At 42.7% G+C, this 20,337-nt stretch overlaps 4 protein-coding genes across 4 annotated transcripts; 2 read left to right on the top strand and 2 right to left on the bottom strand.

Annotated features, from left to right (window-relative positions):
- The first annotated feature begins 3,025 nt into the window (after positions 1-3,025).
- Positions 3,026-3,903, top strand: asdurf (ASNSD1 upstream open reading frame). Its single transcript, XM_068705079.1, has 4 exons — positions 3,026-3,179; positions 3,346-3,399; positions 3,635-3,710; positions 3,813-3,903. Exons 1-4 carry the CDS (start codon positions 3,105-3,107, stop codon positions 3,851-3,853), a joined length of 246 nt encoding a protein of 81 aa, XP_068561180.1. The 5' UTR covers positions 3,026-3,104; the 3' UTR covers positions 3,854-3,903.
- Positions 3,874-6,462, top strand: asnsd1 (asparagine synthetase domain containing 1). The gene is made up of 3 exons (XM_068705076.1): positions 3,874-5,289; positions 5,465-5,646; positions 6,189-6,462. Exons 1-3 carry the CDS (start codon positions 3,874-3,876, stop codon positions 6,433-6,435), a joined length of 1,845 nt encoding a protein of 614 aa, XP_068561177.1. The 3' UTR covers positions 6,436-6,462.
- zgc:136439 (uncharacterized protein LOC678627 homolog) lies at positions 6,448-9,107 on the bottom strand. The gene is made up of 8 exons (XM_068705078.1): positions 8,806-9,107; positions 8,177-8,266; positions 7,986-8,065; positions 7,755-7,870; positions 7,537-7,634; positions 7,085-7,153; positions 6,934-6,992; positions 6,448-6,743 (listed from the first exon to the last, which is right to left on the bottom strand). The coding sequence occupies exons 1-8, from the start codon at positions 8,995-8,997 to the stop codon at positions 6,623-6,625; spliced, it is 825 nt and encodes a 274-aa protein (XP_068561179.1). The 5' UTR covers positions 8,998-9,107; the 3' UTR covers positions 6,448-6,622.
- Positions 9,108-9,656: 549 nt separating this feature from the next.
- Positions 9,657-19,635, bottom strand: sympk (symplekin). The gene is made up of 27 exons (XM_068705075.1): positions 19,499-19,635; positions 19,048-19,182; positions 18,273-18,338; positions 18,018-18,071; positions 17,776-17,849; positions 17,541-17,667; positions 17,105-17,354; positions 16,849-17,019; positions 16,413-16,652; positions 16,069-16,220; positions 15,825-15,975; positions 15,522-15,747; positions 15,287-15,437; positions 14,961-15,196; positions 14,511-14,592; positions 14,305-14,418; positions 14,035-14,182; positions 13,491-13,651; positions 12,944-13,052; positions 12,731-12,831; positions 12,416-12,506; positions 11,764-11,865; positions 11,119-11,306; positions 10,817-10,993; positions 10,601-10,690; positions 10,276-10,446; positions 9,657-10,050 (listed from the first exon to the last, which is right to left on the bottom strand). The coding sequence occupies exons 2-27, from the start codon at positions 19,114-19,116 to the stop codon at positions 9,883-9,885; spliced, it is 3,669 nt and encodes a 1,222-aa protein (XP_068561176.1). The 5' UTR covers positions 19,117-19,182; positions 19,499-19,635; the 3' UTR covers positions 9,657-9,882.
- Between the last annotated feature and the right edge of the window lie 702 nt (positions 19,636-20,337).

Genomic DNA, 20,337 nt, shown 5'->3' with positions numbered 1-20,337 from the left:
GTTCATTAGTGACTTTTAAAGGGGCTGGTTGGTAAATTTAGTTATTGCGGTTTTTATTTGTCTGGAGCCAGGCTAGCTGCTTACCCCTGTTTCCATTCTTCATGCTAAGCTAAGCTAACCGTTTGCTGAATCAGTAGCTTCATATTTAGTGTACAGGCATGAGAGTGCTATCACTCTTGTCAAAATGTCAAACTATTGCTTTAAGCATCATCGGCTTCATCAAGGTATCAAAAACTACAAATGCTGTGTTCACATTTCGAGTGACGGAGCAACTAATCGGCTAAGCGTGGCCAGCGACCTCTTTGTATGGCGTCACGAGTGGGAGAAACAGCCAACCAGCACTTGGGGTGGTTAGTCATGATCAACATAATCACAATATTTTAGCATGTAGTACTGTAAATATCGGCCCTATGATATGTCAAAACACATATGGCCGCTGGGCTACGAATACATGTGCTTCTTATTATTTTTTGCACATAGAGATTAGAACTAGTTTCTTTTCGGCCCAGAGCAACACATACTCTGTGCCATCTCATCCTATGAGGGAGCAAAATTGACACTCACAAGGAACATAAGCACATATTTTGAGCCAAGCGATGACAATAGGCACTTCTATCCTTTTGTGATCTATTCAGGGATCACAGAGAGCTTTCAGCCGTTTGAAAGTCTGCACACACTGAGCTGGTACAAACAGATTACCTGCCGCACTATTAGTGGGCCAGTGTGTCAGCTGCAGGCTCAGATACCTCTCATCAGCGGTCAGACGGCTGCTGTGTCATTTTGTGGCCATGTGACCTGCAGGTATGTCTGTGTCCCTGACCGGATCCAACAACAAGCTGTGTTTACGTCGGCTATATTTGTGCCTCCAGGACAAAAATATGAGAATGACTTGCCTCCTGTGGCCTTAAGTTGCCCGACACTCCCAAGCCACAGCTAAAGAAGGGATAGAGGTGGAGGGAGGGTGTGAAGGATGTGGACGTGAGGCTGGGTCAGATTATTCATCTATTCTTCATGCAGAGCTTCTGTTCACTCTTTGTGCTGAGTTCTAAGAAACGTTTTGCAATAGATCTAACAGGTAACACAGCACTGCTCCCTTGGGTTGAGCAATACATAGAATAACCAAAGCCGGGCCCTTGAGGTTTATCTATTACAATCATGACACACTATCACTGTGTCATGATACTGGACACAGTGAGATTACCAACCATCTCAGTGACCATAGAACAGTAACAGTGATTATAATTATCACCATTACCCATTTTTGGAACACAACAGTGTTGTGGTCTTATTGTTTCTGTGGATATCTACCGCTGGCTGGGGCCTAAGACTTTGTGTGCCTGACAGCTCCACCAGAGAAAAATAAACATCAAAGGTTACTGTCTGGCTGTAATGACCTGGACACCTGTCCCAAAATGACAGCCCTTGTTTCCAGGGAATGAACCGGTAAACATCTGACAGCTGTGTCAGATCAATACAATGTTGCAGCTCAGTGGGCTGCAAGCCAAGCTGAGACATCAGCCAGGTGTGTTTGTCTGTCACACCGCAGGTTCAAAAGGTGCTCGACCACTGCTGGAGCAAGATCAACATTTGTGTCATCTGGGGTAATTTCTCTATACTGGTTGTTGACCGCTGCCGGGCCAGTGAAACTCAGGTCCTCAAAAATATCTATTTAATGTAATTGTACCACATGTGACTGGAATGTTGCAAGTTTAAATCCATGCATGCTTTTTGAATGAGCAATGCAATGAAATCTGGTGAACATAGCGGAGCATCGAGCAGCAGAGACACATTTTTCCCTCAGGAGTCGGTGGAGATCAAACACAGAGTTAAAAAAGAGTTGATATTGGACTTGCAGTCATCAGGTGGACACAAACACAACTTCTAATTTAAATGATCATGTTGCTCTGTAACTACTAGATGTGGACACATGAAAATGTTTGCTAACACTTCCTCAGATGGAGTTGCTCAGATCGTGCCATGGAATTTTTGTCTGCTGGTCAACAGTGAATGGGGTTTTAAATTACATCTGCTTTGGCTCAGTGGGAACATCCTCTTCACAATGTTGAGATACTCAAGCAACAGCACCCTGGTGACAGCTCTGTAAACAGTTTATCTTTTATCACCTGGATCATAAAGTAATAAAGCAGATGATGCCACTCTGATGTGAAGTAAGTTGTTTGTACAAATGTTAGATTGTTACTGAGTGTAAAGAGCTTGCTTTAATTGATGTGAAGCAAAAATTATGCATATTATCTGAAACACTCTAAATGATTACTTACAAGTTGATGTTAAAATGGTATAGGACTAAGACATAAAACAGAAGAAGAAAGGATGAGAACGAGGTGAAGATTTAGTCAAAAGAAGATGTATGGTAATGCTCAACTAGACAGAACAGCAAAATTATTAACCCATTGATACCCATTGAGCCATTTAGCTTTAAATGGTTTAAATGGTTGTTTTGGCTTTCCTATCAGAGATAAAAGATACAAATGTCATAGAGTAGTCAGAGACCTAAAATTACACTGCTTAGAATATATATATTATTTTATAGATATATGGAAACCTATCTATTATGGAATAATGCATCAAATTGTCCACAGAGAAATAATAATTTTAACAGTAATTTTCTGTTGGATTAAATATTGAAATTCAAAGATCAATCAAGAGCTAAACCAAATTTAAAGACTATTTATTTTAAATAAAATGAGATCAGATTGCATCAGAATTTCTGAGATTAAGAGAATTTCTTTATATGTTACCCTAATCCTCTTCTGTTCAAAGTATCACCACACAACATGACATGTGAACTCTATTTGTTATATGAATCTTTCAGTTTGCATTTCAATTGTGCATTAATTAGCTGTAATGTGGTGGCATGTGCTCTTTTAGTATGTAATCCGGGGTAAATGGGAATAGTTTTACATCTAGAATCTCTAAAAGATGAGAAAACAATAATATATGTATCAACCGCCCACCTCCAGAGGGCAGTACAGTCACAACTGGACAAACCACTGCACCCGGAAGAGCTGTGAAAGCTGCAGAGCATGTGTTTACACTGAAGTTAGCTAGCTTCAACTACATTCATATCAATAAACTCAACCAACATGTCTTCGAAAGTTCGCGATAACGAGGATAATTTTGAAGGACCGTTGGCTCTTAAGGAGGAATTGAACAAAAAGGTAAAGTTAGCCACCAATACTAGCTGGTTAACGTGTAACGTTAGCACGATATGAATGCTGGGCTGCAGTGTTAACTCTTATCGGGGTGTAAGTTACACGTTTACATTACATTACAGAGTTTCCATTTCATCAGGTCAGTGAAATAGTTCGTGTTGATGTTTTACAGATAAAAGAGCAGAAGGTTGTTCTGGACGAGCTCTCCAATCTGAAGAAAAACAGGGTGAGTGGAGCCAACTAATACCTGGAATTTACATATTCATTTACATATTTATATGTGATTATATGCTTTGCAAACTGTGGATAGGAACTTTCTTAGTTCAACTTTTTTTCCTCTGTTGTTGGACGCAACTTTAAAGAAGCCATGTTGAGCCATCTTTGAAATTCTTTTCTCAGGAACATTATAATATGGAACATTTCTGTGTAATAATGTACATTATGTATGTTTACCCCCCCAGAAAGTCTACATCCAGCAGAGGAACAGTAACATATTCTTCCTAGCAGACAGAAGTCAGACACTGGGTTCGTGTAAAAGTAAGTTCAATATAATTGTAATAGATAAACTAGCTGGTACGTGTCTGTCTCACTGAACACCCGTAAAGCATCATATCAACTGATGATATTTTCTTTCCCCAGAGGAACTCGATAACATGAAAAAGGACCTGCAGGATATGTAAGATTGTCCTTCATCACAACAATGTGCGGCATCTTCTGTCTGCTGAGTCTGTCGCCCACTCGGTGTGTGTGGGACAAAACGCTTCATGAACATTTGAAGAGAAGAGGACCGGACTTGAGCCAGGATCTCACAGTCGGAGGCACAGATCCCTGCTACCAGTGTTTGTTCTCTGCCCACGTTCTCCACATGAGAGGTCTTCTCACCCCTCAGCCCGTTCGAGACGACGCCGGCAATGTTCTGCTGTGGAATGGGGAGATTTTCGGAGGTCTCCTGGTGATGCCAGAGGAAAATGACACCGCGGTTTTCTCTGAGCGGCTATCGTCCTGTGACGGCCCTTCGGAGATCCTGTCCATCCTGTCCGCCGTACGGGGGCCGTGGGGGTTCGTGTACTACCAAAAGGCTGGAGACTACCTCTGGTTTGGCAGAGACTTCCTTGGAAGGCGGAGTTTGCTGTGGAAATTCGATGCCGAGGTCAACGCCTTGACTCTGACTTCTGTGGCAGCCCGCCGATCTGGACCTGCTCAATCTGCTTGGCGGGAAGTCCCAGCAGCTGGTGTGTACAGGATTGACCTGAAGGCGGTGACAGAAGCCGGCTCTGTGACGTTGGAGCTCTATCCCTGGGCTCGCGGGGGAAACGATCTTGTCTCGAGCTGCAGTCCAACTATATTGGAGTCCGTCCCCAGCGGCTGCACTGCTGTGATGAACCAGTCGGGCCTCGTACTCGCCTCGCCCGTGCGCCCTCTCAATACATCCATCCCGAAGTCGTTAAATGAAGAAGAAATTCATCCAAACTCACATTCACATGTTGAGTATCTGGAACGGCTGCTTGCAAGCAAAGAGAAAAATGACGCAGTGAACCGGCTCATCGATGTTCTCAGCGAGGCCGTAAGACGGCGTGTTCGGTCTCTGCCGTTCGAGGCACAAGACAATTCACCTCCTTCTAATGAACTTGCTGGTGTTGCCATACTCTTTTCGGGAGGGATCGATTCAATGATCCTGGCAGCCTTAGCTGATCGTCACATACCCGCCCATCAACCGATAGACCTTTTGAACGTAGCGTTTAAACTACAGGTGCCAAAGAAGCAGAAAGAGTCTGCGAAGAAACCTGGAAAGCACAAAAATAAGCCCACGGATTCTCAGAGCGATGGAGCCGACCCACCAACATCCGGCCCCTTTGACGTTCCAGACAGAATCACCGGGAAAGCCGGTCTCAAGGAATTGCAAGACTTGAATCCGGAAAGAAGATGGAATTTTGTGGAAATCAACGTAACGAAGGAGGAGCTGCAGAAGATCCGCCAGGAGCGCATTTGCCACTTGGTGCATCCGCTGGACACGGTGCTGGATGACAGCATTGGATGCGCTGTGTGGTTCGCAGCAAGAGGAATGGGGTTCATTATGGAGGACGCTGACCAGAAGCCCTTCACCTCATCAGCAAAGGTGAAGTACAAAAGTCAGACGTTACACTTTCCAGTAACAAAAGCTTCTGAGCTCTATCCATTAATCGATTAGTCGACATATCTTAACTCAACTAAAAAGGTCTTTGGTCGAGTCAAGATGCGTTTCCCACTCCTCAACCGCCACACTGACCTGTGTTACTGTTTCATGACCGCAGGTCGTTTTGACGGGAATCGGAGCGGATGAGCAGCTAGCGGGTTACTCCAGACACAGAGTCCGATTTACAATGTCTGGACACGAGGGCCTGATCCAGGAACTGGAAATGGAGCTGGACAGGATCCCTTCCAGGAATTTGGGCAGAGATGACCGAGTGATCGGGGACCATGGGAAAGAGGCTCGGTAAGTGTGGTATCCGCTTCAAGTACCCCCATGTTGTGTACGTTACCAGAGTCAAAATGCATGGTACAAGGTTGTCATAGTCCTTATCATTGGAGGGACAGCGCAGGTGTTACTAATAACATTAACGAGGGCTACGTTCTACATAAGTGTCCCAGCAAACCATGACCGTGTGAATGTGAACCAGCCTGTGATACCAGGAGCCTGAAACTGAAGCAGCCGAATGGAATTCAGCCGACATTCCTTTTATTTACAACTGTTTTTTTCTACTTTTACATGTCACGCTGTTTTCTGATTTAAGGAGACTTATTACTTCAGGTGGAGTAAGAAGCAGGACAATTGTCCTTAACCCACAGATTTTAAACAGGTGAGACAGGCCTCATGACTTTAGCCTAATGGAACAGAGGAAGTAGTGATTGTGGCAGTGCAGCAAAATTCAGGCGTCAGGAATCCACTTTTCTCCTCTGAGGGTAAAAGGTTTGAAGAAAATTCCATTCACGTCCATTGTTCAGGGTCGAGTACCTGACTATTCTAACTGTCTTCAGGTTTCCCTACTTGGACGAGGACGTGGTGAGCCTCTTGAATTCTCTGCCCGTGTGGGAGAAGGCCGACCTGTCACTTCCTCGAGGCGTCGGGGAGAAACTCCTCCTGAGACTGACGGCGAAGCAGCTGGGCCTCGGCCAATCAGCCGTCCTGCCCAAGAGAGCCATGCAGTTTGGCTCCCGCATCGCAAAGATGGAGGCCCACCACGAAAAGGCCTCTGACCAATGCACAAGACTCCTCACTGAGTAGACGAATCATTGGTTGGAATGTAAAAATCATTTTAATGGAAAATATTCATTACAAAATCACTTACAATTCATATTTAAAGGCTTATTTACAGTAACAATTCTTGAATTTGGCCATTTGATTTATTTCGTGCTGGTCTTGGATAATTTTTTAACACTGCATAATAAATATGGTGTTTTTGTTCATTTCTCTACACCATGTAAGACCCAACATCTTGAAGTTTTTCTCTGAAGTAAAGGTCGCATTCAATGTAGGAAGGCAAGTTTCCAACATCAAAACGCCCTGAAATCTGATGAATGTATACTGGCTCTCTGAAAAAGAAGAAACAAAGTACAATTTATTGTGAAACACTGACAAATTGATTTAACAAGTATTAGTTTTAGCTGAGTACATCATTTTACATGTATGGAAAATCTGAAAAGAATAAGAGGACCAGCTGGTCGCCCCAAAGCAGGATTACAAATTGATTTGGATTTCGTTGCTGATCCCTGCAGACATTACCTCGGAATGAGCCAAGACACAAAGTTCCCCGGGGCATCTTTCTCCTCAATAGGAGCCTCCTATGGAAACAAAAAGTTGAGTAGTCAAATAAAAATAAAACAATTTACTCTTAAATCACATCACATATCGTACTTTTGATTATTAAATGTACCTTCTTTTCCTCAAGAAAGGTATCCAACAGAGGAATGCTTTTTTTTGAAAACACATAGAAACATGGACACTGAAAAACAAATGCAAGTTATTAGCTCCAGAGATATATAATGTGCATGTTGGGTGTCATATAGAAATACCAGTAACCTTCACATATCTATCACAACAGCTGTGAAGACAGAAAACAACATATCTAGTAGATAGTCATCGCATTGGGCAGAATGATTGGTAGCCAGTAGTGATTTCAGATCTCACTCAGAGAGTAAATAACATTTTTGTATTGCTATATAAATTTGTATATATTATATTTGCAACCAAAGATCAAATCTGACTTCATCTGCCAATTCTTGTTGAATCAGGCGACTAAGAAAAGGTTACGATCCCTACATTATATGTGGACGTGAACATCCTGGAGTTAGAGCTGAGTGACCGGTGCCGTCGTACTGAACTTACTGCTCTCCTCGACGTCGTCTCAGAAGGAAGAGGTTTCTCCTTCATACAGAGGACGCGGAGATCGCCGTCTACTTCCAATATCCCGTATTTATGAGTTTCTGTACAGACGCACAATATAGAACGAACTGTGAGCACGAGGAGGCCAAGCCATGTTTTAGGATGAGCTTAATGAGCTTCCATAAGGTTGTGCTCATTAAAGCCTAACTTCTTCCACTCACCCTGCTCTCTGCACTGGTACGAGAGCACCAGACAGCTGTCCTCACACGTTGCCTGGAGGTCAGAAAACCTCTCTTTTACTTTCCTGAGGCTGAAATCCTCTTTGAAGAGGGTGTCACTGCAATGGATGGAAAAAGGGAGTTGTATGCATTTGGCAGAATCAGGACATACATTTGCACATGTGACAAGAACTCTGCAGAGTAGTGTTGATAATGTTAACTGAGTGCAATCACCCCCCAATTACGAGGACATGGTCTTCTATGTTGAAGTGCTTTACTGCAAGTTGCAGGCAGGCTACAGCACCAAGACGCCCCTGGTGGAATAAGAGCATCAGCTTAGATGAGAGGTATAAAAAAGTCTGCTGTCTAAGGGTCAAAACATGTCAACAATATGTTATGTTATGATGGTGAAAACACGTGTTTACATCATTGCTTCTCGTCTGATCGCTGAGAATCTTGACATTTGTGAAATGTGACGCCCACTCTTCGAAAGCAGCAAGGTAAACAGCGTTAGTCTGTGGAGAGAGAAGGGGGAGATTAAGTATTGGAACAGAGCGGCTCATTCATCCTCAGGTCAGGTGTAGACTTGTATATTGGGGATGGACATCAGCCCTGGTCCATAATGCAAAAAGTCTGTTTTGGCTTATCAAATACATTGGTATGATTATGCAACATGTAATAAAAAAAATAGTAATAATAAATGAAAAAGTACTCATTATGCAGAATGGCTCCTTTTAGAGTCATCACATATTATTATTGTTGTATTAACATTGGATAATGGTATGTGATGTCAAGGGGCTAATTTCTACTTTTATCAATGCATCATATCTTATAATCTTATGTTTTGTCTGTAAACTAAACTATGCAACGTTTCTGGAATGTAGTAACTCTGGAGTTAAAGGTATTTAATGAGCCTCTGGAATGTAAGGCTATTGGAATACAAGACAACTATAAAGTTGCACAAAATGAAAAGTAAATGCACTTAAGAACAGTTCAACGCACATAGTTGCTCTCCACCTAACGTTACCTGTTGGTTACTCACTCTGCTACTTACAACAACATAGATGCAGTCCACACAGTCAGAGGCGGTCAGAGCATGGACCCAGTGGGAGATCAGGGCACACCCTCCCACCGGCAGCAGCGGCTTGGCAGTCCCGACCAGGTGAGCGAACCTCCCGCTGCTCTCGGCCACCACATCCCTCTGGAGCCTGGTTCCGTAGCCGGCGGCGAGAATCACAGCTTTCATTGATAGTCTGAACCGGGGGAAAGTTACTCACCGCTACCTGGTCGGTTACTTAGTAGCAGCCAGTGGAGAGAACGGTGAAGAAGTATTTCAGGACACAGCCAAAGAGCGGACTCATCTCTCGCGATAATAGAGTCTGGCTACACTTTAAATCATTTCCGGTTGCGATTTCCAAAATAAAATGTAGCCTTTTCCGGAAATTTCATAGGAAAAACATGTTTCGATTAACCACAGGGGCCAGGGGTAAAACACTATCAAAACATCATTAAAAACGTTGTCAGGCCTGTTAGCACGAGTCTTGTGGAATAATACAAAATATTAATCCAGCATAGTCAAAATGTGAGGATATTCTGTGTTATTTGATACTCAACTTGACCCAAAAACAGACCCTCAAGTGGAGTTCCATGCATGTGTAAAACTACTGCATGAATTAACTTTATAAAATATGAATAACATTAAAATACACACATCCATGTCTTACAGGTTTCCAGAAGTTGTTCTGGCACCATAAAAAACATGGTGCGCACATACTGCTGACTACTCATCCACCTAAAAGGCTTTCATACACTGTTATCCATTGTGTTTGAAATGTAATATTTAACATATTCATGCTCAACTATAGGGAAGTAATGGAGTAAACAGAATTGAAGCAGACAGTAAACCAGCGTTTCATTGATTTATTTTCCATGTCATCACATGAATGCATATGGAATTCATACACAAAGTTATCCTGACCTGACCTGACCTGACCCCCCCCCCCCCTCCCTTTAAATCTGTTTTCTACAAATACAAAAAGAATAAAGAGCATTTTCTTGACAAGAAATCCTGAAAATCTGTGGGATGTTTGCAAAAGGAGAGAATTGTGTATAGTGCATATATTTTCAGCAGTCATTCTACATCTTCGCTGCCGCTTCCAGCCTCGGGTTCTGTGACATCAGCTTCAACATCTTTCACAGGCTCCTGGAGGTCTGAGGGTTCAGGCTGAGAATCCGCCATCGGTTCCTCAACTGGCTCTGGTAGAGGCGATTGTGTCTCCTCTGCTCTTGACAACTCCTCCTGAAGAGAACCAAAAATCAGCTTACAGACCAAAACTATTGTATTCAATCGTGGATTGTAAAAAAAAAAATATTTTTTTTAATGATACAATTAAATTCATTGATAATTTAGGGCAGCATAGAGTGGTGTTTTGTTGATTACGGTGCACGTAAATCAAATAATCTTGTTACTTTTCAGGCTAAAAGGCATTCAACCATATGTATTTATATTAATATTGAAACTTGCCTGGGAAACAGTATCAACAGTTTCCTCCTGTATCACTGGAGCGGGCTCGTCTTGCTCCATTGGTTCCTCCTCATCTTTCGTGACAGCTGGTTGTTGCTGCTCTGGCGTCTCGGGCCCTTCCAGTGTCACAGTGGGAGCCTCTTCTTCAACTGGGGCAGGAACTGGTTCCATCTGTGTGATAAGAGAACGAAGGATACAACTTGTGAAAAATAATGGAATAGTTCGATTTTTACAATGAATTTCTATGTGGACACATTAGGTAAGAATTGGCTGAACAATGTTGGAAAGAGGCCTTATGAATTATGTTCATATCCTCATCAGTTACCTCTTTCTCCACGACAGGCTCCACAGGTTTTGGTTCTGGCTTTTTATGCACTTCCAGGACCGACATGATGGAAGCAGGTATGTGAGCTTGCTGTTGCACAGAAGAACAGAGGCAGTTGGTACATGAAGAAATCCCAAGAGAAGTAGAATTCTGTTTTTTTTTAACAATGTATTTGCTAATGAGGCTCAGTGTTAAGTGAGTGGAAAGAGCTCTTACCTGATGAGGTGTGAAGGAGAGGACATGCTGCAGAAGAGGCTCTCTCATCTCCGGGCAGCGTTCAAACACGCTCGTCAGCTGTGCGGGCGGCAGCTGTAGCAGCACGCTGTACGACTGAGGCTTTGTCCTCTGGCAGCACTTCACAAATCCCTCCCACACCTTGGGATACTTCCACACCTACAGAAAAAAACATATTTGACAAGTTAATAGAGAGATATAGGAAAAGATTTAAAAAAATAAATAATTCCAGGACATCAATGACTGAAGAAACCATGAATATTTGGCTGGAGTTTGGTGCCGACCTGCTTGACGATGAGGCGGGACAGGATGTTCATGACGAAGCCTCCCAGTCGCGGGTACATGGTGAGGGACTGGATGACGGTACGCATGAGCAGGATGGGGAGGGGACTCTGCTCCATCAGCTGTTGCATCACCACTGCCAAAACCTCCGACGTGTACACGTTTTTCTCCCCAAAGCACAGGTTGGTGGCTGTAGACAGGCAGGGAACAATTTCATTGCCGGCTGTCGTGCAACGCGACAGGAACTGATCAATTAACCACTGAAAAAGGTCATCGGGGGCTCGGCCAAGCATGCTTTCATTTATATTACAGACCTCAACCCATTATACAGTTGCACTATTATACTGCCAGCAATTTGGGTTCAAGTGAAGAGTGTATCACGAAATATCAAAAACCATTTTACAAAGTCCCTATAATGGCTTACCATTATAGGGACCATTGTAATTATTTGGTGGTTCTTGCTACAGTCAAATTCTAAAACCTGGCAACATGTATTCAATATAAAAGTGATATATCAGGGGCAACATTGCCAAGATAAGAGTAACCACAGATTGAAGCACCAGCTGCTGTTCAGAGACACTGAAAAAACATTTTAACAAGCTAAATAAACATAGCTTAAAGGTTTAACCAATGAACACAACACTGACCTTTTATGATGGACTTCATATCACATTTGGTTGAATCTATGTTGTGTAAGGCAATCAGCAGGTCTCCGGGGGTGAGAGGAGACACAGATGAACTTCCCTCACCTGAAAGACAACACAACAGTGAGAACACATCTATGTTATTAAATATATTTAAACTACTTGCTAGAATAAAAGTCAAAGTGGTAAAAGACATGTTTTTTTTGCTTAAACACTCGCGCTTTTGTTTTCCCAGGTAGCTATCTATCGCCAGGTACCAAAGAGTATTAATGTAAGTTCTTTGCCGTTACTATCCCCAGAAACGGAAATAGTGATCAGTGGAACAACCGAAGTAACCGTGGAAAACTAAATGCAGTGTGTCCTGTGCAGTGTTGCCAACTCTTTCTAATGAAAGTAGCTCAGCGGTGTGATAAGAGGAGAGGGAGAGACCCTGGAAGAGCTGTGGACCGCAATTTCTCCAAGCCATGGGAATGAATTAAAACAGAACATAGTTGAATACATTTCTTGCTTTTTCCTCGATGGTCTGAATATGGTCATATTGTCTTTATGACAGCAGTGGGAAAAGTTGTCTATTGCCACTTTAAATAAGTACAAGCTGATGATAACGTGTTTAAAAGTGTGAGCAGGGTTCTTAAAGTCAAAAGAAGACTCTTACTGTGCTGAGTGCCCAGGAGACGATTGAACACCTCCTTCACTACAATCGGGTTGAGTTTGATCAGCTTGGGGAGAGCCTGGATGACTTCATTCTATACGAGAAGAAAAATTAAAAAATTGACAGAAATCATGATTATCATGCAGTGGCAAGATAACCAGGATGCACTGATGTCATTTGCAGTTTGATTTTGTGAACTGTGAGAGATTCAGAATATTGGAATGTGTTGATGATGATGATGTTTGCAGTGTGTTAAACATTACATTACAAAAGCCAGATCTGTTTACTAGACTATTGGGATGAGTTGCCGAACTTAACCTTTTCAAGGCCATTAATGACTGGAATTAGGAAACGAACATCTGGCACTCGTTTGTGGTAAAGGTCTCGCACTCTCTCCACAAGCTCTGGAGATGGAGGCACTGAATGCAGGAAAAGAAGACTTGTGTTAAACATCAACACTCAAGTTCCTGGACTTTCCTCTATTGTGCTGTTGTCCCATGTAAGGCTGCATTTGTTGTTGATTTTTTTTACCTTTATCGGTCAATATGTGCAGACAGCGGGTCACTAAAGTCTCTGCCCCTTTAGGACAGTTTTCAACCAAGAGCAGCAGCTCAGGAGAGTTCATCCCCATTCCACGGATCTATAACAAGGGTGAAAACTTGTCAAAACCACTCAAACACAACGCAACTTAAGAGGAGCATTACTTGATAGAAGTCCATGTTTGAGTAATTTAGTTTATTTTTTTGGGGTCTGAAAGACATCAAGGAAGCTGCACCGTGTTCCGTTTGCTCTAGTTTACCATCTCTCATGGTCAAACAAGTTAAAAACACATGAAGAAATAGATAAACATGTAGTCCAATAGTCCGGCCTTTGCCCTCTGTTAACTTCGTCATGTTAGTCTTTCCAGGCATTCTTTCCCGGCTAGCTATCAGATGACCTTTACACCTGCAGAACCAATCAGTCATTGTAATTTTGTTTTTATCCAGTTATTTGTTGAGAGTTCAAGGAGAAGACAAAAAGGAGCGTCCCTCAAAAGACACATGTATGTCAGAGTGAGGGCATGCTAACGGTGACTTACAGGCTGCTCTATTGCTCGAAGCACGCTGCGCTTGATGTCAGCGATGGCCTCCGTGTAGACTGATGCCAGCTCGTGGACCAGTCGGTGGTTTAGAGGCAGCAGGGACAGGTAGAGGAACAGACACTGTCTCACGGTCTCTTCAGTCCATGGGGCAGCCACCTCTGTCCCAACAAACAAACACACAGATGGTACAGAAGCAGACTAAGAAGATGGGAGTTGCAACTGAGTATTTTTTTGTCTGGCAGGGAAAATTTAGGCTGGAAAAGTTCACGAAATTTCCTTCCTCCTCCGTCTGTCATGGTGACTTTTGTTTAATAACCTACAGTAATCAAATTTACAACATAGAAAAAGTCTGTGATTGTTGAAAGTTGACACTTATGACACAGAGGACTCACACACACACCTCATGGACAAAACAATAAATTAAATGTAATTAATTTCAAACTATTTCTACAATTTTTTTTTTTTGTTCTTGTGTACAAGCTTCCAGGTGTGAATGTGATCAGGGCGTTCCTGAAAAAGAGAGCATTGACGTATCCCAAACCTGTATCTTTGTCAGCCCCAAAGAGCAGAGATGGAGGGTTGGGATGGACCAGAAGCTGCATGTAGTTCAGGGCAAACTTCTCAATGTAGTCCCTGAGATGGTCTTTCTCATACATACGCTTGAGAAAAGCCAAGGCAGTGGTCCGCACCTGAACATGAAAGACACAGTCGTTGAAAAGTATGACAACCACAGAAGAGACATCAGTTCAGCAAACTGTGAGGGTGTGAGTTAAACACATGAATAGAATCTGGTACAAGATCATGTCATCACCTTCTCTTTTTCATGTGAGCTGAGATCCAGAAGCACATGCAGATACTGAAACTGTCTCGAGGGCCGCTTGACAATAAGCTCCTTCAGCGTCGTCATGCCCAAATACACCCGAGACTGAAACAAAAAGGTCACAACAAACAGTTGAGTGGACATGCAGGGAACTAGTTCTTCACGCAAAAGCTCCGTCTCTTCATCATGTCACGTACCTCGTCCTCACAGTAGCGTCGGATTACTTCCAGTGCTGATTCGGTTATAATGGGAGCCTCCAGCACCAGCTTGGTGAAAAGTCTGGAAGAGACAGAATGGGAAAACAAAATGTGACTCAATTTTGTCTGACAATGGGCTCACTTTATTTTTGTTTGCCCCACAGTATCAGCAAATAAACAGGAACAAGCAAGCATTTTACCACTTTCAGTCATTATAGGACAAAACTAAAATACAAGTGTGGCCGCCACCACATGTGAAGATTATAAAATAGCTGTGGTATTTAGACTGGCTCTCAGAGTATCAGCCGTCTGGTTATTTAGCAGTTAGCTCATGGCTGTACATTTAGATTGTGTGGACCCTGTACTGGAGGTAAAATGCTGCCACCTAGGATGTGGCAAGGATTTACACAATGCACTTCTAAATAAAAGCTAGAGAGTTTTTTGTCTCACCCATCCCTCTGCTCGGGTTTCTCCTGCAGGCCCGACAGCAGAGTGTAAAGACAGTGGTCGTAGCTGTCCAGCTGCCCGGTCGGCAGGTGGCTGAGGTAAGTGTTGTACTCTTGGTAGAGGAGAGAAAAGGCCAGGTCACTCCTTGTCCTGATGTCATCCAGAATAAATTGCAGCACGTCTTCTTTCATCATCCCTTTAAACTGCGTCACGAGCTTGGAGAGGAGCTTCACTCTGACCTGCCAAACACATCTGCTGTGGTTATGCTCTGAAACAGGCCTCAATCGTTATGAAGAAAATGAGAGATTAACCATGTGGTGATTACTTACATGGGACATGCCACTTTGAGCAATCGTCTTCTCGGAATGCAGGATGCGTCTGACCGCTTTGGAGGTTAACTTTTCAATCTCGGTGTCTGATAAAGGCTGGACGACATCGGACAAGCGAAACACTTTTTTTCTCCCACTTGGCCCTGCCATTCTGTAACAGAACAAAATCATGCAGGGTGATAAGTCTGACTTACAACACTTTTACTGCCATCTTTGTGTTGGAGCCAGAACTCACTTGGTTTGTCCCGTAGGAAGGATGGGTTCGGGAAGCCTCTTGACTACGGCGGGAGCCTCAGGGGGTGGAGTCTTTTCTTTTTCGTAACCTCCCACCACAGAGATGGCTTGTCCCAACATCACAGCTGGAACTTTGCGCTTGATGAACGTGTCTTTAGCAGCAGGGTCCTCGTCGTTGCCTTCGCCCTTCACTGCATCGTCTTCTCTGGCTTTGCACTGCTCAAGTCCTAAGATATCATGTTTTTAAATTAGAGCGAAAAAAAACAAACACAACCTTGTCAAGCTGGATGTCTTTTTCACTAACCTGGACCAATCCCAGCTGCAGTCATCTGCGTGGCCATCAACCTGGCCAGATGTTTAATTTGGGCATCAGTGCCAGCTGACTCAACAGGTGTGTATGTGGCCTGGAAGGATGCCGGCATGACATCAGGCAGGTACACCATGCTGATGAGCACCTAAAACAACCAGACAGAGATATAAGCTGAGCTGTCACACAGTCGGGCTTAAAAGAAGAGAAATTAAACTGAAAAAAAGCAGCTGCTGCTCACCAGGTTGGCTACATTCTCTGGGGAGAGCAGAGGGTGCAGGAACTCAGCTGTGAGGTCAATGGCAGACTGTGCTACTGGAACAGCAGCTGGTTTAGGAACCGAGAGCGGGGCTGGCTCCTCCTTGTCCTCGTCATCCTCAATCAAGGCCGGCTCTGAAAACGAATGAACAGACATAAAAAAATACTTGCGTTTACAATCAAGCTGCAGGTGTTTGGGTCAAACACTTTATTTTTTAAGATTAGATCATGTCCATCAGGCTGGGTTGACCCGATTTGAAGATTTTTGGTGTATGTATATAATATATATTTTAAATCAAAAGTATGTGACTGCTATCATCTACTCACCCATCTTGACCTTTTTTCCCTCTGTGTATTCTTCATGGCGAGGCCTTTTGCGCTGCTCACGAGGGGCCGGAGTAGAGCGGGTTATTTCACTCTGGGGCATTCCCAGGTCCAGCAGCAGAGTGCCGATCTGACCCTGGAACTCCAGGCTGCAGGGATGCTTGAGGACCGCCACCAAGTGCAGCTTCAGATTCTTTCGCACGCTGCTGACCTGAGACTTGGCCAGAGTGGGTGGCAGGTTTGCTAAAAAGGTTCAAGTATACAGGGAAAAAAAGAAGAAGAAAAATAGCATTTAATACAATATGACGTACAGTCAAATAATGATGTATTGAGCACCAAGATTTGCACTACAAAAGCTAAACACAAAAGATATTTTTTATCAACATCCACCTGGCACAACACTTGTAATTAAATGGTGTTGTGGCTCAGAAGCACTTACCATGCAACGTCTCATATGCCTGCACCACCTCTGACATGAACATCGGCCTCTGGCGGGCGATAGTGGCCAGCGAGCCAAGTGTTGTGGTGAGGTTAATGCTGGAAATGGCCGGATGGACCATGAACTTCAGCAGCTTCTCCAGTGCAGTCTTTCCCTCCTCACACAACACATCTGTTGATTCCAACAGCATCAAGATATCAGTTAAAAACAACAACATGTTAACACCTTATGTCCACAGAGCAGGATTCTAACGTACCGTAGCGGATGTACGAGTGATCTCTGGGAACTTTGTCCAGGCTGGTGTCACTCTCCTGTCGCTTGGGAACGTCAGAGTCTGACGTCCGCGGTGACAGAGTGATGATTAATGATTCTGTGAACTTGATGGCGTGAGTGCGAACGCCATCATTTTCAGAGTCCAGTAAGGCCAGGACATCCCCTTTCATCTGTGTGACCAGATCCCAGCATGCCTCCTGCCTCTCTGATACGGCTTTAGAGCGCACCAACCACTGGCAAGGAAGAGACAGAAGTAAAGGGTTTGAAAAGGTAACAGATGCCGGTAGTAGTGACTTGATTTTGTTGTGTAGACTATGAAAAAAACAGACTACATCAGATCTACATTTACTCTTTGGGCTCCATCATGGCAGTCCCAAATCTGTAAGTGAGAATGTTTGAGAAATGAGGCATGTCTTTACCTGCAGAGAAACTTTGTAGAGTTGGGTGAGTGTGAGGATGGCTTTCTTCACCACGTTCACACTGTCATCCTTCAGCAGCATGTTCAGATTGGCGACCAGTCTGAGAAGGAGCTCATTGTCCCTTTTACTGGAAAAAAAAACATTGAAAAGAAAGACTGAGATACCTGCAAAACACTTTTTTTCACAAACGTGATTCAAAGCCAGGAGAAGAAGCCTTGTCTGTTTAATAACTCACCATGCTTCCTCTATGAAGCCAATGACGAATTTTCTCACTTCGATAGACTTGTCAGTCTGAAAGGCGATCAACTCCTACAGGATGAACAGGCCAATGGAAGAAGAATTATGAATTCAAATTGTAAAATGTCGATATAAGTCTACAATGTGCCCGTTTATACTGAATACAGCGGATGCATTCAAATAGCTTTACTGAAGGTCAAACAACAGTTAGATAAGAGAGCTGCATACAGATGTACTTACATCCAAGAAATTGTCAAGAAGAGAGGGATCCTTGTTAATGATGAGCTCCTGGACCTGAAAAATATAGAAGTTCATTGATTCAGTATTGTTCTCCATCGACTTTCTGCTTCATAGGACTGTGGCTTGCCTCATATAGATGGAAAACAGAACAGTTCAAGACACAACACTGACAAAAAGAACAACCGAACAACCAGCAAACAATCAATTAAACAACAAAAGAAGACAATAAAAAAATTTAATAAACAGACTACAAACCTGTTTGAGCACCGTTAGCTTTTCATCTGTGGGTATCAGGGCAGCCTGGTTCAGCAGATCCACCACCTGGAACAGGACAAGCAAACTGAATGAACTTTTCCCTTTACGGCATTTATTTCTATACATGAAAAACACAACATGACCACACATTACATGAAAACGGATGTCTGGCTGCACCTTAACCAAAATCATACTGATTCTAATATTGTGAACGTGCAAAATGTAACAACTGCTTTCAATCATTTCTACTAAACACTAATTATTGAGATTCACTATAAATTGGACAGCATTTCCAATTCTATTAATCATCTTAGAAACCAACCCTTTCCACAGTGTTTCATAGTGGGCTCTGTTTAGAACAACCGTGCCACAATTAAGTAGAAATTAAAAGGGACATTAACTGAGAATAGAGTTTCTTTTACCACATGTTATTGTCCTTGGTTTAACCTAGCAGACCATATAAACTATACGAGGTTAATCAGCAGCTCCAAACATCACCTTCATAGAGACAAACCTGATGCATTAGCAATGTTGCTGACTCAACACTTCCACGTCATTATTTTGAGAGTAAGTAGTTTAGGTAATTCACTTTTGCGTTGACCATGACACTTATTGTGTTGCTAATTTGTCCTTTGTATGCAGCCTAAAGAAAACAGATATAAGTACCAATAGGTTCATCTCTTAACGATCTCAGCCTGAATCGTTACAGATAGCATTACCCAAAATAAGCCCAGATCTAACTCACTCATGCATTATTAGGATGCAGACAGCTTACCCGTTCACTGGTGGTCATATCGACGACATGGGGAGTGAGTTGACTTCCCTCCTCTGAAGTGAACTCCATGATGCTTCACTGCTTCTCGCACTAAGTGAACGTCATGGTCTTCAAAATCCTGTTCAAAACTGCGACCTGTGTGAAACAGAACCGCAGTAAATAGGAAAGTTACGTGATGCTGTTTTAAAACCCGTTGAGATCACAATACCGTTGTTCGCAAAGGTTAGCGCGCTAAACACACTGATCTTAGCAATTCAAATAGTTTCTTGGTATTTGTGCCCCGTTAAATACTAAAATGCAATGCCGATACAAGCCATTAATAACAAGGCCTTGTCGTTGAGTATCACAATACAAAATGCTTTGCTGGTAGCCAGCGCGCTAGCCCCGTGCTAACCGTAATGCTAACCCTGTCATCTGTTCAAACATTATAATATATGTTACACTTACTCACCGCTGCACAGGCTCTTTGCTTTGCCGTCGCAACAGTAATTAAACGTGACCAGTGTGACAGACTAAATAGTGTAGTAGGTTTTTATACAGTCAATAAGTTCAACAACTCTGCTTTATCATGGAAGCTGCCATGTTTAATTGAAAAAGACGATTTTCTTCTTCTTCTACTATTTTAAAAGCGCAGCATAAAAGCAGCGCCATCTGCAGGACACGTGGTAGTGTTGCAGAAACAATTTGGTCCATTATGGTACTTTTTTTTTAATCATTTTTAGTGATGTTATGTTGTAACAAACTGTTTATTTCAAAGCTATAGGCGTATATATATATACACCGTGAGTGGAATAATTTGTCAATTGTGTTGTTTGTTTGTTTGGGTGGCTCTGCAACAGACTCCTGATCAGCATCACAGACAGCGACACAATCTCAAAAGATAGCCGACCCAATTTAAATACAAAAAAGAAGATCAGCCAAATAGTATTACTATAAATAACGAAGTGGAAATGTTTAATTTAGTATTATATTAATTATCAAGTGAAAAGGATTTTACAGCAAATATAATTTAAAGCATGTTTTGGAAATGATTAAACTGGATATACTGTGATTTGTATGGTGTCTCGCAATTGTTTTACAATTTATAAAACCAAAACTTAAAACATATGGAACATGTTTCAACATAAGGTCTCTGCCAGAGGATTTGGACAACTTCTATACAAAATAATTTAGGATCCAAAGTGAGAGGTCAAATAACTGATCACTTTTTAAATTTAAATATATCTCAATTTAGAACATCAACTGTACAATATGCATACAATTCAAAGTTGCCCCTAGTAATTTGTCCCT

This window comes from Cebidichthys violaceus, unplaced genomic scaffold (assembly GCF_023349555.1).
Source record: "Cebidichthys violaceus isolate CVI_PGR_0920_01 unplaced genomic scaffold, fCebVio1.0.p SCAF_11, whole genome shotgun sequence".
Lineage (NCBI taxonomy): Eukaryota > Metazoa > Chordata > Actinopteri > Perciformes > Stichaeidae > Cebidichthys > Cebidichthys violaceus.
This window is presented reverse-complemented; position numbering and strand designations above follow the sequence as displayed.